Here is a 16,143-nt window from a genome sequence, read left to right on the forward strand (position 1 = left end):
GGTAGTTCCCCTTGCCCGCCAAATGTAGACAAAATAGGAGATATACTACTTCTCGGGACATCAAAACTAACAACAAAATCAAAAACAGACGGCTATCAAGTGGGTGAAGCTTGGGTGTTATCACTTCGCGCGCCCGCCCTACCTGTGACCAAACACAACGTTCATTTTGGCCACCCTCTGCTGGAACGGTAACGGCTGGCCTAATCCATGGCTTACGCCTCGCGCCCTCCCTCTATTTTAAATTTACTGCATCATGCTTCAGTATATATCCAATCTTTAATAATTATAAATTGACAATTTCATCTTTCTCATTAATAAATAGATATACTCAAAATTATCACTAACCAAAAAGAAACACCAAAACGTTCGACACAAACATGGAAATACTGCTGAAATTTCGTTCAATCAACAGGGATACCCTCACCCATACGTAATGGAATATGTGTAGATGAGTGGATCCCGTTTTACGGGAGTTAATTTAACTCGGGCCCCTACGGAGACTTTACCTACTAAGAGCTCTTGTTAAGGGTCCCCGGGACATAAACAATAAACAATATTTTTCCACAAATCGCTCGACCAAATACGGTGGACTGATGGGACCCCCGCGTCACCCACTAAGGGTTAATCTTCTGGACCCGAACAATTGATCGGGTGGCCAAGATTTTACGTTAAACGGTTTAAGCTAATACTAAATACTAAATAAAGGACAACACACGGAAAAAAAAAATTAAAGTGGAACGGTGTTTGGAGTGCGGATTATGTTTTTTTCCCTTTAAGTTCAAACGACGCGGGCGATCGCTGGCCGTGGCCGGTCAGCCCTAAATTTATATAGGTCCGTGTATACGTGTGTGTGTGTGAATAGGGTTTCGGGTTTTTACGTGGTGAATGAGACCAAACGTGTGGCACGCACTGGAAGGCGATGCAACGATCGTGCGGTGTGGCTAGAATCGCCCTGGCAGCTAAATCGTCCTCTTTCACCCTCCCCCTTCACACGTCCCGCGCTACTTGGCTCACACACGCGCAACTGGAACGAACTCACTCAGGTTCCGTTGGACAGTCTTCTTCTCTGCAGTCGACTTTCTCGAACTCCAGTGTTCCTCTCCAGGAAACCTTCTGGCCCGGTTCTGGTGGCTATATTCCTTGCCGGCTGTGAGTAAAATTTCTGCATTACAACCTATTTTCTCGCCCGCTTTTTCTGTACTCACTTCAAACTTTCTGTTTTAAGCACAAAATTTCAAATTTCGACGTTACTCTTCCGTCCACGATTTCCATAATCCAATCCACGTTTTCTAATATTTTCACTCCTATTTATCCCCTTTTTCCCCTTACTAATACATATAACTAATCCTATTCTATTACTTATATCCCCAGTACGCCTCCAGCTCCCCCCGATGTCCTAATACACCATCGAGCCTCCCTGGACTTCCGCTAGATGGCGCGTCGCCCTCAGCCCTGGCCACCTATCGTTCAGGTGGGACTGGAACAAACGAGGAATATGTATAATAGAGCTTGAACTCGTCAGTATATTTATGGTATATTTTTTAAATGAGACAGTATATTTTGGTATATTTCCGAAGGTCAGACCGTATATCTCAAATTACACTATTTTGCTGCCAGACGCTTTTTTTAACAATATTTTTTAATTGCAATTTTCGTATCAAAATGGTATTAATAACGCCAGTTTCCCCGCCGGAACATGGACTGATGTACACAGCCAACAATATCAAGCTCAAGCTGGGCGACAATATTGTGGGCGAGGGTACGATTTACATCGCTCAAAAGCATAGCTCGCAAACGACGGTCAACACTTTTTCCCTTTGCTGTCTCGTCACTGACAAAACCGAAAAAGACCACGAAGACACGGTCTCTCACTGAGCAGAACACTTTTTGTCTCTTCGCTTGTGTTATGTGTTTCGGGTTTTCGGGTGAGCCCGACACACGATCGTGTCTCACAATAACAACTTAGAAAGACACTTTGGTCAAGCGCTCACAGCAAAAGTGTCTTTAGATGAGCAGAACCAAAAAAGTGTCTGAGTAAAGTGTTTTTAGTTTTTTTTTCGTGTATATGTTTATTTATTCATGTTTTCCGCATCTTTTGGGCTATTGTATTGTAATATGTATATTTATTTGCAAAATTGGCAAACGAACATTTTCGTTTTGCTTTTCACGATTCATTTTAAGCTCCAATAGTCAAACCGTATAGAATTCACAAAAATTGATAGTTGCCATAAGCATCACACGTACAAGCACGCATACATACGCAAAAGACACTTTGTTCGTTCACTCGCGACAAGATGCTCAGTGAAAAACAGGAACAAAAGAGAAGTGAAAAAATCGGTCTTTGCTTGAGCGAAGAGCGAGTTGAGCAAAAACAGATTTGATCGGGTCTTTTCAGTCCATTTTCTCAATGTGTCCGTCAATGAGAGGTTTTTATCAGACACGCCGAAAGTGTTAAGTGTTTAACAGTTATTTGCGAGCTATGCTCAAAAGTGAGTCGAAAATGGTGTGCAAAATGCCGGCGTCGTCAATTGTTATTGTCTCGACTCTCTTAGTTCTCTCTCTTGGCAACCAATTGACCTACCCGAGGGAATATCCATCGAGTGGAAACAAGTGAGCCTTCATGGGATTTCTTCGAACCCAAGGAAGTGAATTTATTTCATGCTGGACCACAAAGTGGAGTTGAATGGCGTGTATGGAAATCCGCAGCCGGCAATCGTCAATGGGCAGAACGGTGGCGGGGCAGAGGCAGACGTTGACGAGGGCAATGGCAGCGATGAGCACGATGAGAACTTTGAGGATGCTGTGGACGAACAGTTTGAGGAAGTTACAGAGTGCTGGCTGTTGCCCGAGCGATACGATGTACAGCGCAATGACTACTTGCCAGGCCCTGCATCCAGACTCGTCTGACAGCAATTCGGAGGACAGCGACGCCATGGAAGATGCTGGCGGAATGGTCCTCGAAGACCAGGATATGGCCGACGATGCTCTAACACTTGGACGGAACGGGGGAGAAGAGGGGGGAGAAGAGAACGAGGAACGACGATGAGCGCTTCGAGGACGCCGATGAATAAACCATCACTGATACTAAACGTATTTATATTTGAAATCTTATATAAATTTAAGACTAAAAAGTATGAAATGTTAAGATTATATTTGATTAGCTTTTAGAATATTATATAATAAACGCTGTAAGCGCGCTAAAGAGCTAGGAATCGTTTTCCTTTTTGCTTTCCAGGTTTCGTCTAATTTCTGCCTCCAAATCTCCAAATCGCTTATGGGTTCGGACAGCTGGAAGGAAAGACATTACTCTTATATTTGTCGCACTGGAGCTTCCTGTACTTACCGCCTTGGCCACATCTGCCATAAGCATGGCTTGTCTGAAGGGATCGCCGTTTGAGGGGACTTTATCGTAGTTCCAGTAGGTGAACTCGTCAAAAACACCGGTGAGGCGCAATTGACGGTCAGCAGACTCGCTCAAAGGCTTCTCCGTCTACTGCAGGACTAGGCCCTTGTAACCTTCCGGTACTTTCATCCGCTCGCCCACCAAAGGATAGCCGCGCAAGGCATTGGTCAGCATCCCTGGTCCGTACTCGGGGGCTTCACGTGTATAATTGTTGAAGTAGGTCTCCACATTTGCTTCCCCATCTCCACTTATCTTAGCTGGCAAATAGTGCAGATGCAGGGACTTGCCTTTAGCCAATTTTTTTCCATTAAAGTCCAAGGTAATCGACATTATGGAAACGAGATTAAATAAAAAATATAAAAATACAATCGCCGCCAAAAACTATTTACTCCAAGTGTTGTAAGTCGGCACGGAAATTTTGAACGTGATCAGGGCTACCAATCTTTTCGGAAGAAAAATAGCTGTTTTTGCAGAAAGATGCTAAAATATAGTTCAACTATACAACAAAATGTTGTGTATTTCATAAAGTTTGTTATTAGATCGGGCTTGTAGGCATCGATTTTTTCAATTTAAAGTAGTCAAAACTCCGTATAGCAGATATGTTCGAATATAGACAAATTCCAAGAACTAGCTATAAAACAGCCGATTTGGTAACTGTGGTGATAAGTGTTGAATAAGGCCTATGAAATACGTTTACCACCACTGAAACACACCAACAATAAAAATGGCGTTCGTAGAACTAATTTCTGCGATACATTAGTTTATAAACGTGCGCAAAACTGAGCTGGCAGTTAATAATGTAGTTTAACTAATCAAAAAGTGAAAACCCATTACGAATGGCAGCAGAAGCATAGCACGCGCTTTTCAAACACATTCTCGTGGTTTTGCTCCCTTCCGTACCTCCCTCGGTCGTCGGCTCCCTTCCGTTGCTCGCTCGCACTCACCGTGCGTAAAACGAAAAAATATTTATTGCAATCGCGCTGAAATAGAGCGCACTACATATAGACGAGTGTACATATAGGCACAGCACATGTGTGTAGTTTATAATAAATTTAAAGTGAATCGAGCCACCAAATTTGCCTCAATTGCTTATTATTGAAAATTTTTGCAACACACACACACGCCCGTATAAATACGAATGAAAATGCGAGGCGCACCCATACAAGAGCAGCAGCTAAATTAAAGTTAATTAAACGCCTAGTGGAATTTAATTTAATACAATTTATGAAACACATAATAAAGTTAAGCCTCGATTCCCTTGCCTAGCAAGAGAGGGGCGTCAGTGGGTATGGATGTGTGCGTGTGAGCGAGACATGTGCGTGTGAATTGTTTTCAAAGCAGCAGCAACAACGGTAACAGCAAACAGCAAAACAATTTCGGGTGAGTTCTCGTGCATATGTATATTTTTTTTGCTACCTGCAAACTCTGCCCCTACCTGTCTCACCTTACTGGAGCAGAAGAAGTGAGACGGAAGGGCCCTATCAAAGTGTTTTGTAACCGCGAATTTATTGATAAAATAACCTTTTTTGTCGATATCTTTCTATTGCAGTTTGTAATAAGTAACAAATCGCTGTTAGCATGCATATGTGTGTGTGCATACAATGACACAAAACCGCAATTGCAGCTGCAACAATAACAACAACAAAAACCAGCGTCAAGGCTATCGAAAAAAACAGCAACAAGAACGGCAGCAGCAGAGGGAGAGCCAGCAGCAGCAGCAGTTACCTTCGGCAATGAAATTATTTCTTGCTACTTTCACCTCCGCCACCACCTCCTCCTTCTCCCTATCCCTTTACCAACACCAACAGAAACAGCAACACCGCCGTTACCAGCAACCAGAGAAACAAACATGCTGCTTGGGCGCCGTCTAATTGTCGTATAAATAATTAATCGGCATACAAAATAAATGAACCTATATTTACAAAAGCAAAACAATACCAATTAAAAGTCGGAAATTATGAATAACTATCCACGTCGCAATGGTACACACAAAGTTCGAATAACGAGTAAGTTTTTTGCACAGCACGAACATGAACGATCGTTGGCTCTAAACAATCCCCTCTTCCGTTTTACAGTATTGTGTGCTCGAAACTTGGCTCGCAAGGATTTATTTCGTGAGTACTTATTTTGTGTGTGTTTTTATACCCGATACTCAAAATGAGTATTGGGGTATATTAGATTTGTGGTAAATGTGGATGTGTGTAACGTCCAGAAGGAATCGTTTCCAACCCCATAAAGTATATATATTCTTGATCAGCATCAATAGCCGAGTAGATTGAGCCCTGTCTGTCTGTCCGTCCGTCCGTCTGTCCGTCTGTCCGTCCCCTTCAGCGCCTAGTGCTCAAAGACTATAAGAGCTAGAGCAACGATGTTTTGGATCCAGACTTCTGTGATATGTCACTGCTACAAAAATATTTCAAAACTTCGCCCCGCCCACTTCCGCCCCCACAAAGGACGAAAATCTGTGGCATCCACAATTTTAAAGATATGAGAAAACCAAAAACGTAGAATTGTAGAGAATGACCATATCTTTAAGACTGTGGAATCTGAATTGGATCGTATTATTATTATAGCCAGCATCAAGAAAACAATTTCATTTTTTTTCGCACTGTCTCTCTCTAACACACACGTAGCATAGGCGGCTTTGCTTAGAGTAAAACATTAGCGCCTAGATCTCAGAGACTACAAAAGCTAGAGCAACCAAATTTGGTATCCACACTCCTAATATATCGGACCGAGACGAGTTTGTTTCAAAATTTCGCCACACCCCCTTCCGCCCCCGAAAAGGACGAAAATCTGGGGCATCCACAAATCTCAGAGACTATTAAGGCTAGAGTAACCAAATTTGGTATCCGCACTTTTGTTAGATCTCACTATAAAACGTATATCTCAGAATTTCGCCCCACCCCCTTCCGCCCCCACAAAGGACGAAAATCTGTTGCATCCACAATATTGCACATTCGAGAAAACTAAAAACGCAGAATCATAGATAATGACCATATCTATCAGATTGCTGAATCTGGATCAGATCGGATCATTTTTGTAGCCAAAAGCAAGAAATCAATTTGCAGTAGCTACGCAGCGCCCGACGTCACGCTCAGACTGATTTTCTGTCTCTCTCGCACACATTCTTTGTCGTGTCGTTCAATATTAGCGGCGGCTGCCGGAGGAGAGCCATACTGACTAAGTATCGGGTATAACTGTAGAGTTGCGGTGTCCGCAGCAACTCACAACGTTCCCCCTCGTTGTTTTATCGACAGTGTCTGATTAGATGTGAGACAAATACTCGAACATTTTATGGCCTAGGCGCACTGCCTGCACTGTCATCGGTGGGAGAAACCTTGGAAAACGGTGCCTTTCGGGGTTTTACTTTAAGTTTTTGCTACTTTAAGTTTTTTACGATATAAGTAGATCACCATACGACTATGACACTATGGCTGTGAGCAATCGATTCGTAGTGGGTTTTTCCTCTCGTTGACCCTAGGCATAGTTGCCCTTAGCTTTTGCTTGTCAAAATATAAACTCAATCTGTTAATCGGCACAAATCGGAACAGATAGCATCTCGAAAATGATACCCTTAGGGCTGCTGCGGCAGCAGCTGTCCAAAAACTACAAGATTTCTCTCATCAGAACCCTGGCGGATGGAAAGGGGTCCAAAGGTGGCAGGAATCGCAGCGGAAAGCTGAACGAAAAACCAAAAGAAAGTGCCGATAAGCAGCAGCGACTAAAGGCATCGAAATTTCCATTCGTGATAACCGCTCCAGCGACATCGAAATTCCCCGTGGAGGAGGAGAAGGAGGAGCCACCGAGCCAGGGAAAACGGAAGAAAGACCTAATCGTCAATGACACGAAGAAGAAGTTCGATTTCAGCAGATTGAAGCCCCTCGCCAATTTCCCGGCGGAGTCGCGCAACAATTCCAAAAGCAAATTTCCCGTCAACGAGAGGATTCTTGAGACCGAAGACGACCGACTGGAGGAGGTGCTTCAGAAGGCGGCCAAGAAGGTTCAGAGGGAGACGCGCGGACGCTTGGCTCAGAATTGGCCTGCTGTGGCACAAAAAGCAAAGGGTCCAGCAGGCCCTCCTACTCCTCCTCCAGCCAAAGATGGACCTTCCAAAAGAGCACCTCCTCGCAACGCAGGAGCTCTTCCACCCAGCAAACTCCCACCGGGCACACCGCCGCCACAGACAAAGAAAACATTTGGCCCCCTGGCCGATGCCGATCGCATCTTTACCAATCTGTACGGCCGGCACGACTGGCGCCTGAAGGCCGCCATGAAGCGCGGCGACTGGTACAAGACCAAGGAGATCCTAGAGAAGGGTCATCTGTGGATCATCAACGAGATGAAGACCTCGGGACTGCGCGGCCGCGGCGGTGCCGGCTTCCCGAGCGGCCTCAAGTGGTCGTTCATGAATAAGCCACCGGATGGAAGGCCCAAGTTTCTGCTGGTCAACGCCGATGAAGGGGAGCCGGGCACGTGCAAGGACCGCGAGATCCTGCGCCACGATCCGCAAAAAATGGTGGAGGGCTGCCTAATAGCGGGCCGTGCGATGGGGGCCAACACCGGATACATCTACATCCGCGGGGAGTTCTACAACGAGGCCTGCAACCTGCAGTACGCCATCCTGGAGGCTTACAAGGCGGGCTTCCTGGGGCCGAACGCCTGCGGTTCCGGTTTCGAGTTCGATCTCTATGTCCAGCGGGGAGCGGGCGCCTACGTGTGCGGCGAGGAGACATCGCTCATCGAATCGCTTGAGGGGAAGGCGGGCAAGCCGCGCAATAAGCCCCCCTTCCCGGCGGACATCGGGGTCTTTGGCTGCCCCTCGACTGTGACCAATGTGGAGACGGTGTCGGTGGCCCCTACGATCTGTCGCCGTGGCGGCAACTGGTTCGCCAGCTTCGGACGCACCCGCAACTCGGGCACAAAGCTCTTCAACATCTCCGGCCACGTGGAGCGGCCTTGCACCTTCGAGGAGGAGTTGTCGATGCCCACGCGTGAGCTAATCGAACGCCATGCGGGCGGGGTCATCGGTGGATGGGACAATCTGCTGGCCATCATCCCAGGCGGCTCCTCCACGCCCTGCATTCCCAAGGAGGACGCCAGCAAGGCCATCCACGACTACGACGGCCTCATGGCCGTGCGCTCCTCCCTGGGCACCGGCGCCATTATAGTGATGAACAAGCAGACGGACATCATCAAGGCCATCGCCCGTTTGGCCGCCTTCTACAAACACGAGAGCTGCGGCCAGTGCACCCCCTGCCGCGAGGGTCTCCACTGGGTGAATCTGATCATGCAGCGCTTCGTGATCGGGCAGGCCAGCGTCGGGGAGATCGACATGCTGTGGGAGATCACCAAGCAGATCGAGGGCCACACCATTTGCGCCCTGGGCGACGGGGCATCATGGCCGCCGCAGGGCCTAATCCGTCACTTCCGTCCGCTCATCGAGGAGCGCATCAAGGAGCGCGCGGCCTGCGATGCAGCAGCAGCCGCTTCCTAAATGTCACGGTTTCCGTTGTTTGTTTGTTTTGTTTCATAATAATCCAATAAAGAAGAGATGACGCACGGCACACGGCACAATCTATATGCAAGGCTGCCTTCCCGCCTGCCTGCCTCGTCTGCCCCCTCAGCAGCGAGTGAAAGTGCAGCCAGTCGTGCAACTTCCTCTTCGATGGGGCTCTGAGGGAACGGGCACTGTGCCACGTAGCGTAAAGCCAAATAGGGTTGAAAATTGGACGAGACATGTGGCTGACGCCAGTCGAAAGCTTCGCCACTTCTTACTTTTCGCGCTCTTCAACCATGAAGTGAGTGTCGCTTCGGGTTCCTTAACTTTGGCAGGCATTCCAGATACCACATGCATCTCTTGTATTCTAAATGAATGCTGAATGAGTAGAATGTCCCTGCAGAAGCCTGGCCAACAGTGGAATTGCTGAGACTTTGGATCATAATCGAGGCCTGAAAGGGTATCCAAAAGTCACACGATCTTCGATTGTGTCTGCCTTGGCTCGTTTTGTGTGTCTGTGTGAAGCCAGGATGCCTGTGAGAATACGTGTATCCCTGCAGCAGTAGCAGCAACCCCACCAACTGGAAGCGATACATGCTGAAAACGAACTAAGAAGATCAGATATATTGCCCAGATATGTATTCAAATATAAGCCATTTATGGGGTGATATGTGGTTAATAGTGCTAAATGGATTCCCATTCCCATTCAGACCTAAGGCACGCAATCGTATCGCACGCATTTATCATCATTGTTGACAATGCAGAATGGGAGAATCGTTGGCTAATCGTTTCCATTTCCCCTTTCAATTGTTTGGTTTTTGCAGGCCTCCCCGATCCCTTCGCCAAAGTCCAGGTGGATGGCACTGGTCAGGTGTACTCGACGGAGATAAGCAAATCCTCGCTGGACCCCAAATGGAATGCGCACTACGATCTGTTCCTGGGCCTGGCCGATGCAATCACCATAACCGTGTGGAATCAGCGAAAGATACACAAAGGCAGCGGCTTCCTGGGCTGCGTGAGGATACCCGCCTTCACCATTCAAAGCCTCAAAGGGGCAGGATGTAAGTATCCCCCTCCGCCACTCTCTTCGTTCTTGCTGATGATAATTCTTTGCACTTTCAGTTCAACGCTTGGATTTGGGCAAACTATCGCCGGATGACGATGAGCTGGTGCGTGGACAGATCATTATATCGCTGCTGTCGAAGGATGGCCCTAGCAGCGGCAATCCCTTGGCCATTGTCGGCCCCAGCGGCGATGTGCGGGGACCCTCCGAGGATGATTCTTCGGAGGACAGTCTGCCCGAGGGATGGGAGGAGCGGCGCACGGACAACGGACGCATCTACTATGTGAACCACGCCACCAAATCCACCCAATGGGACCGACCCGGGCTACCGGGCGGCGCCGGCGGCACATCACCGCAACAGCGCCACCACAATGGCAACAACAGCCACGGCCACGGGGATAGGCAGGCGCCGGCGGGTCCCACGCGCTCCACGACCTGCACCAATCTGCTGAATGGCGGCAATCGCAATCGAGAGGCGGCTGGGACGGGGTCGGACGAGCGACGCCACTCCACGGAGATCCTGTCCAGCGTGGGAAAGGAAAACACCAGCCCCACGACGCCAATGGCCTCAATGGCCGTGACCACACCTGGCAAAAAGTCCTCCTCCACGACCCCGTCCGGCGGTCGCACCTTGGAGACGCGCTGCGGCAACGAACCGGCCACGCCCACCAGCAGCACGACAACGACGGCGACGGGTCGCCTCCACCGCAACAACGACAATCACGTGAATCATGTGAAAACGCCAAAGCATCAAACGAATGGCCACGGCCATGGATCCCATGCTCCCGGCGAGGGCACGTCCACATCGCCTACGGGTCAGCAGAACTATGTGAATGGGAATGCTCAAAGTGGGACAGGGAGTGGGAATGGCAGCTTCCAAGCGGCCCAGCCACTAAGTGCCAGCAATGGCTGGACCCAGGAGGAGACATCAGTAACGACAGCGACAGCGAACTCAACGACAAGGACAACGACGCCACCCAGGCACAATCAGAGCCAGAGTCAGAGTCCGCCCGCAACGAATGCTGCCACATCCCCAGCAACAGCTACGCCCGCTGCCAATGGAAACACTGTACACAGTCCGAATGCAAACAGCCAGCAAGGAGGCGGCAGATCCTACACTGCGGCGACTCCGGGCCAGCGTTCACAGCGTCGCAGCTCTCGGCAGCAGGGGGGCGATGAGCCCTCCACGCGGCGTCGCTCCTCGCGCGGTACCCGCCACGGAGGCAGTGCAGGAGGGGGAGGGGGAGGATCTGGACAGAGATTAGCATCGGCCGCCATTGCAGCGGCCAATCAGGCGGCGCGTCCCTTTCTGGACCTGCCCTCCGGCTACGAGACGCGGACCACGCAACAGGGCCAGGTGTACTTCTATCACATACCCACGGGTGTGTCCACGTGGCACGATCCGCGGATACCGCGGGACTTTGACACCCAACATCTGCCGCTGGACTCTATCGGTCCTTTGCCCAGTGGCTGGGAGCAGAGGAAAACGGCCTCCGGACGCGTCTATTTTGTGGACCACAACAACCGCACCACACAGTTCACGGATCCGCGTCTCAGTGGGAGTCTGCTGCAGCTGATTCGTCGGGGACCTGTGCCGCCGACTGGAGCAGCAGCTCCTGGCGCTGCCACACCACCCACGACAGCAGCAGCGGCGTCGGCGGCTTCCACGTCCGCGCCCAATCCCACTTCTACATCCAATCAGCCAGCTGCACCTGGCTCTGCACCTGCCCCACCACCAACAGCAGCAGGTTCCACGGCAGCAAACACGACAGCGACAACTATAACGAACACCCCGCATCGCATTTGTCCGGAAGGGCTGCCGCAGGGCCTGCTCGAGGGGGCCGACTTGCTGCCAAAGTACCGCCGGGATCTGGTCGGAAAACTACGCGCCCTGCGCACCGAGCTGCAAACGATGCAGCCGCAGTCCGGCCACTGCCGGCTAGAGGTGTCGCGCAACGAGATTTTCGAGGAGAGCTATAGACTGATAATGAAGATGCGGGCCAAGGACATGCGCAAGCGTTTGATGGTCAAGTTCAAGGGTGAGGAGGGTCTGGACTATGGCGGTGTGGCCCGCGAGTGGCTGCATCTGCTCTCCCGCGAGATGCTCAATCCGCAGTACGGCCTGTTTCAGTACAGTCGCGACGACCATTACACGCTGCAGATCAATCCCGATTCGGGCGTGAATCCGGACCATCTCTCCTACTTTCACTTTGTGGGCCGCACCCTGGGCATAGCTGTGTTCCACGGCCACTGCCTCGACGGGGGCTTCACCTCGCCCTTCTACAAGCAGCTGCTGAACAAACCCATCACGCTTGGCGACATCGAGGGCGTCGATCCCGAGCTGCACCGCAGCCTCACCTGGATGCTGTAAGTGGATCAGTCCTCATTCTACCTCGACACATTTTAAGCCTGTGTATCTTTATTTGTTTTGCAGGGAGAGCAATATTAGCGGCATCATCGAGTCGACATTCAGCGTGGAGAACAATAGCTTTGGGGCTCTGGTGGTGCACGAACTGAAGCCTGGCGGCGCCGCCATACCCGTCACGGAGGAGAACAAGCGCGAGTACGTTAAGCTCTATGTGAACTATCGCTTCATGCGCGGTATCGAACAGCAGTTTCTGGCTCTGCAGAAAGGTCTGTACATCATCTGATTGTAAATCTCAGATTGATATCAATACCCGAATGAATCCTCTTCTTGCAGGTTTCTGTGAGCTGATACCCAACCATCTGCTGCGACCGTTTGATGAGCGGGAACTGGAATTGGTAATTGGCGGCATCTCGAGCATCGATGTCAACGATTGGCGCAACAATACGAGACTGAAGCACTGTACGAACGAGACGACGCAAGTTCTGTGGTTCTGGCAGGTGCGAAAGGACACCGTCCTTACCTTATATTTATAGATTGGTAAATAAAAATTTATTTTATGCAGGTGGTCGAGTCGTACAGCTCTGAGATGCGAGCACGTCTGCTGCAGTTTGTGACGGGGTCGTCGCGGGTGCCGTTGCAGGGATTCCGTGCACTGCAAGGATCCACGGGTGCGGTGGGGCCACGCCTGTTCACCATCCACCTCACCGTCGATGTTCCCACACAGAACCTGCCCAAGGCGCACACCTGCTTCAATCGGATCGATCTGCCGCCTTACGAGAACTATCAGCTGCTCTGCGATAAGCTGACCCAAGCGGTGGAGGAGACCTGTGGCTTTGCCGTGGAGTAGGAACCAAGCGATCGATAGAATTCAGAGATAAAATCCCCCACACACCCACATCCACGCATATGCCAATACATATGCCAATAAATAAATATACACCAACATATACATATAAAAAAAAGCGCATGCGAGGAGAACGCGACGCTTATATCAAAAATCTAGGGACCCTGATCCCTGCTGGTTCCACATACCTTTTGTTTCTCTATAGTTTGTTTGTTGCTGTTCAATCGTGTGTGCGCTGCGCTTTTTGCAGTTGAAAATCAATTATTTAGCGAGTATGTACGGACTCTCATCTTATACATAGTTACCAAGTGCATATACACATATACATTTATATATATAAATATATACATAATATATATACACCCACACACACACCTCCCTCCCATAAAGCGTTTATATATTATATATACATCTGTATTTCTATCGTCTGTCCATTATTGGCATCCCTCTTCCCCCAACCCAGGGCCTTTGATCGTTTACGTCGTGGCGCATGTTATAAATTGTAGTTTAAAATATTACGAAACCAATTATACATACAAATATACATTGATTATACATATATCATAGTTTATAATTAGGCATTAAAAACAAATTTTAATTAATTGTAGGCATTGGACCGGCAATTCTCTGTGCTTTTGTTTAGTTTAAAATATATAGTTTTTGATGTTTATTAATTACTTTTTGTACATTTATAAAAACCAATCGAGAATTCACTGCTAAGTTTTTAATTATTGTTTAAATTGTCCTTAAGTATACACACCACACCCCACCCCACACCTCACCCCACACCACACATACACTCATCGACTCACACGCATTATTATTTAATAAGAATTCACAACACAATACGATGGCAAATCAAAAAACTTGAAAAATTACTCAACTCGTAAATTAATTATTTTTTAAATAAATGCAAATTATTTAAATTAAATTATATTTTGTATTGCTTTTGATTTCCATTACCATTTCGTTGACCTTTTGTTTCGCCCGGTTCGGTTCGGCATTCATGCCAAAATCAAAACAATTACGGATCAAATCGCATACATAATATGTATTACATATACACACATATTTACATCAATTTTTAATCGCAACGAATTGGACAAATTTCTAGAAGGTGATATTAGTGAACATTTTTAACTGTCTTTAATCTTTAATTGAAGCGAAACCACAATTGGTAGTTATTTAAGAGCCCCGCCCCATAGCGTCCCCACCCCCATTCCCGAGCCCACCATACAGCCCGAAATGTGTATTGCATATGTGAAAACTCTATTGATTTATATAGAACTTAGCCCTAAACAAGATACAACACAAATCGATCGTTAACTTTTAGCTTTAGCGAGCTCTAGGATGTGAACCACGAAGAATTCTGAAGCAGAAACCGAAACCCTGCAAACATTGACAAGGACTTTGATCCGATAACCAAAAGGGATTAAGTTAATAAATAAATGAGCCTTGTAAACCATGTGTTTTCATTCAAACGAAGCGTGACTGAATATTCTAGCACTCGACGGGAAAAGATCTGTAAGGCGCTCGATGCGTGGGTTTACAAAAGCCAACTTTAGTCGCACATTGAGCAGATGCCGAAATAGCTCAGTTGGGAGAGCGTTAGACTGAAGATCTAAAGGTCCCCGGTTCAATCCCGGGTTTCGGCAATTGCATTTTTTATTTTTTCTGCTGCCAATTGTATTTTCCGCCACTGTTCAGGGCTTATTTTCTCTTTAAGATTTATTTAATTGTCTAAATTTAGACATTATTAGTAGCAAGCCGCCGTAGTATATTAAATAATACAATCTATAGAAAATATATTTAGTTTATGTACTAGATACATACATCTACTTTTCAGTTACATGCTAGGATTAACTAAGAGTGCATGACTATTTATTTTCCGGGGATACGACCCCAAGTTCTGTTCTGTATCATCTAAAATAGCTTTATCGCATTACATCGCATCCAGATATAGCAGCTCCATTTAGAATACCGTACCTCTGGCTGTGGGTACAGAAAACCGGGACGACTTTTGAGCCAAGCCAGCAGCCTGTACTGCAGTACTGTACGATAAATACGAGTATGTAGTAGCAGCATTATATGTAAGTACTATGATACTTTAGGCTATTAAGTTACAACCCAACACAACACAAAATCGTTCGCAAGTTACTAAAGCTAGTGCGTGGATGGGCAGTGTAGTGTAGTGTAGTGTAGTCGGTGGCTTAACTAGAAATCGGGGTCGTAGTCGCGCGAATAGCGCGTCCGACTCGCATGATTGTTATAGCTGTACATCTGGTGGGCATCGGCAAAGGCATCCGGATATTGGTGGCCATATGCCTGCTGATGCTGCTGCGGATGCAGCAGTGGCTTAACTAGAAATCGGGGTCGTAGTCGCGCGAATAGCGCGTCCGACTCGCATGATTGTTATAGCTGTACATCTGGTGGGCATCGGCAAAGGCATCCGGATATTGGTGGCCATATGCCTGCTGATGCTGCTGCGGATGCTGCTGGTGCTGTTGCTGCTGATGGGTATGGGTGGGATACTGGTGGCCATGATGCGGCCACTTCAGGGAGTCACCCTTCTGCGAGTACGTCGGCTGCTGGGCATAGAAATAGTCGGCATTGCTGTGCGGATGACGGGTGGAGCGCCAGCTGTCGTAGATGTTGGAGCTATTACTGCCGTGCATCGAATTGGTAAAGCGCTGCAAAGGAACAATTGAAAGTATAAGAAAGGGTGGTAGAAGAGCACGGCACTCGAGTTACTTTCGGCTTTATCGGCTGCTTGCTATCGTTCCAGGGATCATCAATGTTGTAGAAGTCATCCACACCGTAGTTGTCCGCACCACCCATGTGGTTGACCTTCAGTTCGTTCAGAATGTCATTGGTCAAGGGAATCGGCGTCTTCTTGGCCCTCTTCTGACGATTGAGCAGCTGAATATGGGCATGGGTTTAGTGGAGCCCAGAACAATCAACGTGC

General features: G+C 48.2%; 3 protein-coding genes, 1 non-coding gene and 2 pseudogenes across 4 annotated transcripts in view; 4 read left to right on the plus strand and 2 right to left on the minus strand.

Annotated features, from left to right (window-relative positions):
• Nucleotides 1–1,574: 1,574 nt before the first annotated feature.
• LOC117192258 lies at nt 1,575–3,208 on the plus strand (annotated as a pseudogene).
• Nucleotides 3,080–3,847, minus strand: LOC117192259 (annotated as a pseudogene).
• A 245-nt stretch (nt 3,848–4,092) lies between these two features.
• LOC108159624 (E3 ubiquitin-protein ligase Smurf1) lies at nt 4,093–14,109 on the plus strand. Its single transcript, XM_017293080.2, has 8 exons — nt 4,093–4,783; nt 4,953–5,409; nt 5,479–5,517; nt 9,728–9,964; nt 10,026–12,333; nt 12,401–12,600; nt 12,668–12,831; nt 12,897–14,109. The coding sequence occupies exons 2-8, from the start codon at nt 5,361–5,363 to the stop codon at nt 13,179–13,181; spliced, it is 3,282 nt and encodes a 1,093-aa protein (XP_017148569.2). The 5' UTR covers nt 4,093–4,783; nt 4,953–5,360; the 3' UTR covers nt 13,182–14,109.
• LOC108159625 (NADH dehydrogenase [ubiquinone] flavoprotein 1, mitochondrial) lies at nt 6,683–8,983 on the plus strand. Its single transcript, XM_017293082.2, has one exon. It carries the CDS (start codon nt 6,972–6,974, stop codon nt 8,898–8,900), a length of 1,929 nt encoding a protein of 642 aa, XP_017148571.2. The 5' UTR covers nt 6,683–6,971; the 3' UTR covers nt 8,901–8,983.
• Nucleotides 14,110–14,760: 651 nt separating the features above from the next.
• Trnaf-gaa lies at nt 14,761–14,833 on the plus strand. The gene has a single exon. It is a non-coding gene; the product is annotated as a tRNA-Phe (tRNA).
• Nucleotides 14,834–15,042: 209 nt separating this feature from the next.
• LOC117192260 (mucin-5AC-like) overlaps nt 15,043–16,143 on the minus strand; it is a 62,831-nt gene continuing 61,730 nt past the window's right edge. The window contains exons 8-9 of the mRNA XM_033396920.1: nt 15,930–16,097; nt 15,043–15,868 (exon numbers count right to left, since the gene is read on the minus strand). Coding sequence (XP_033252811.1) covers nt 15,539–15,868; nt 15,930–16,097 — 498 coding nt within the window. The 3' untranslated portion in view covers nt 15,043–15,538. The remainder of the gene's footprint in view (nt 15,869–15,929; nt 16,098–16,143) is intronic.

The sequence above is a fragment of the Drosophila miranda genome (genome assembly GCF_003369915.1).
Source record: "Drosophila miranda strain MSH22 chromosome Y unlocalized genomic scaffold, D.miranda_PacBio2.1 Contig_Y2_pilon, whole genome shotgun sequence".
Lineage (NCBI taxonomy): Eukaryota > Metazoa > Arthropoda > Insecta > Diptera > Drosophilidae > Drosophila > Drosophila miranda.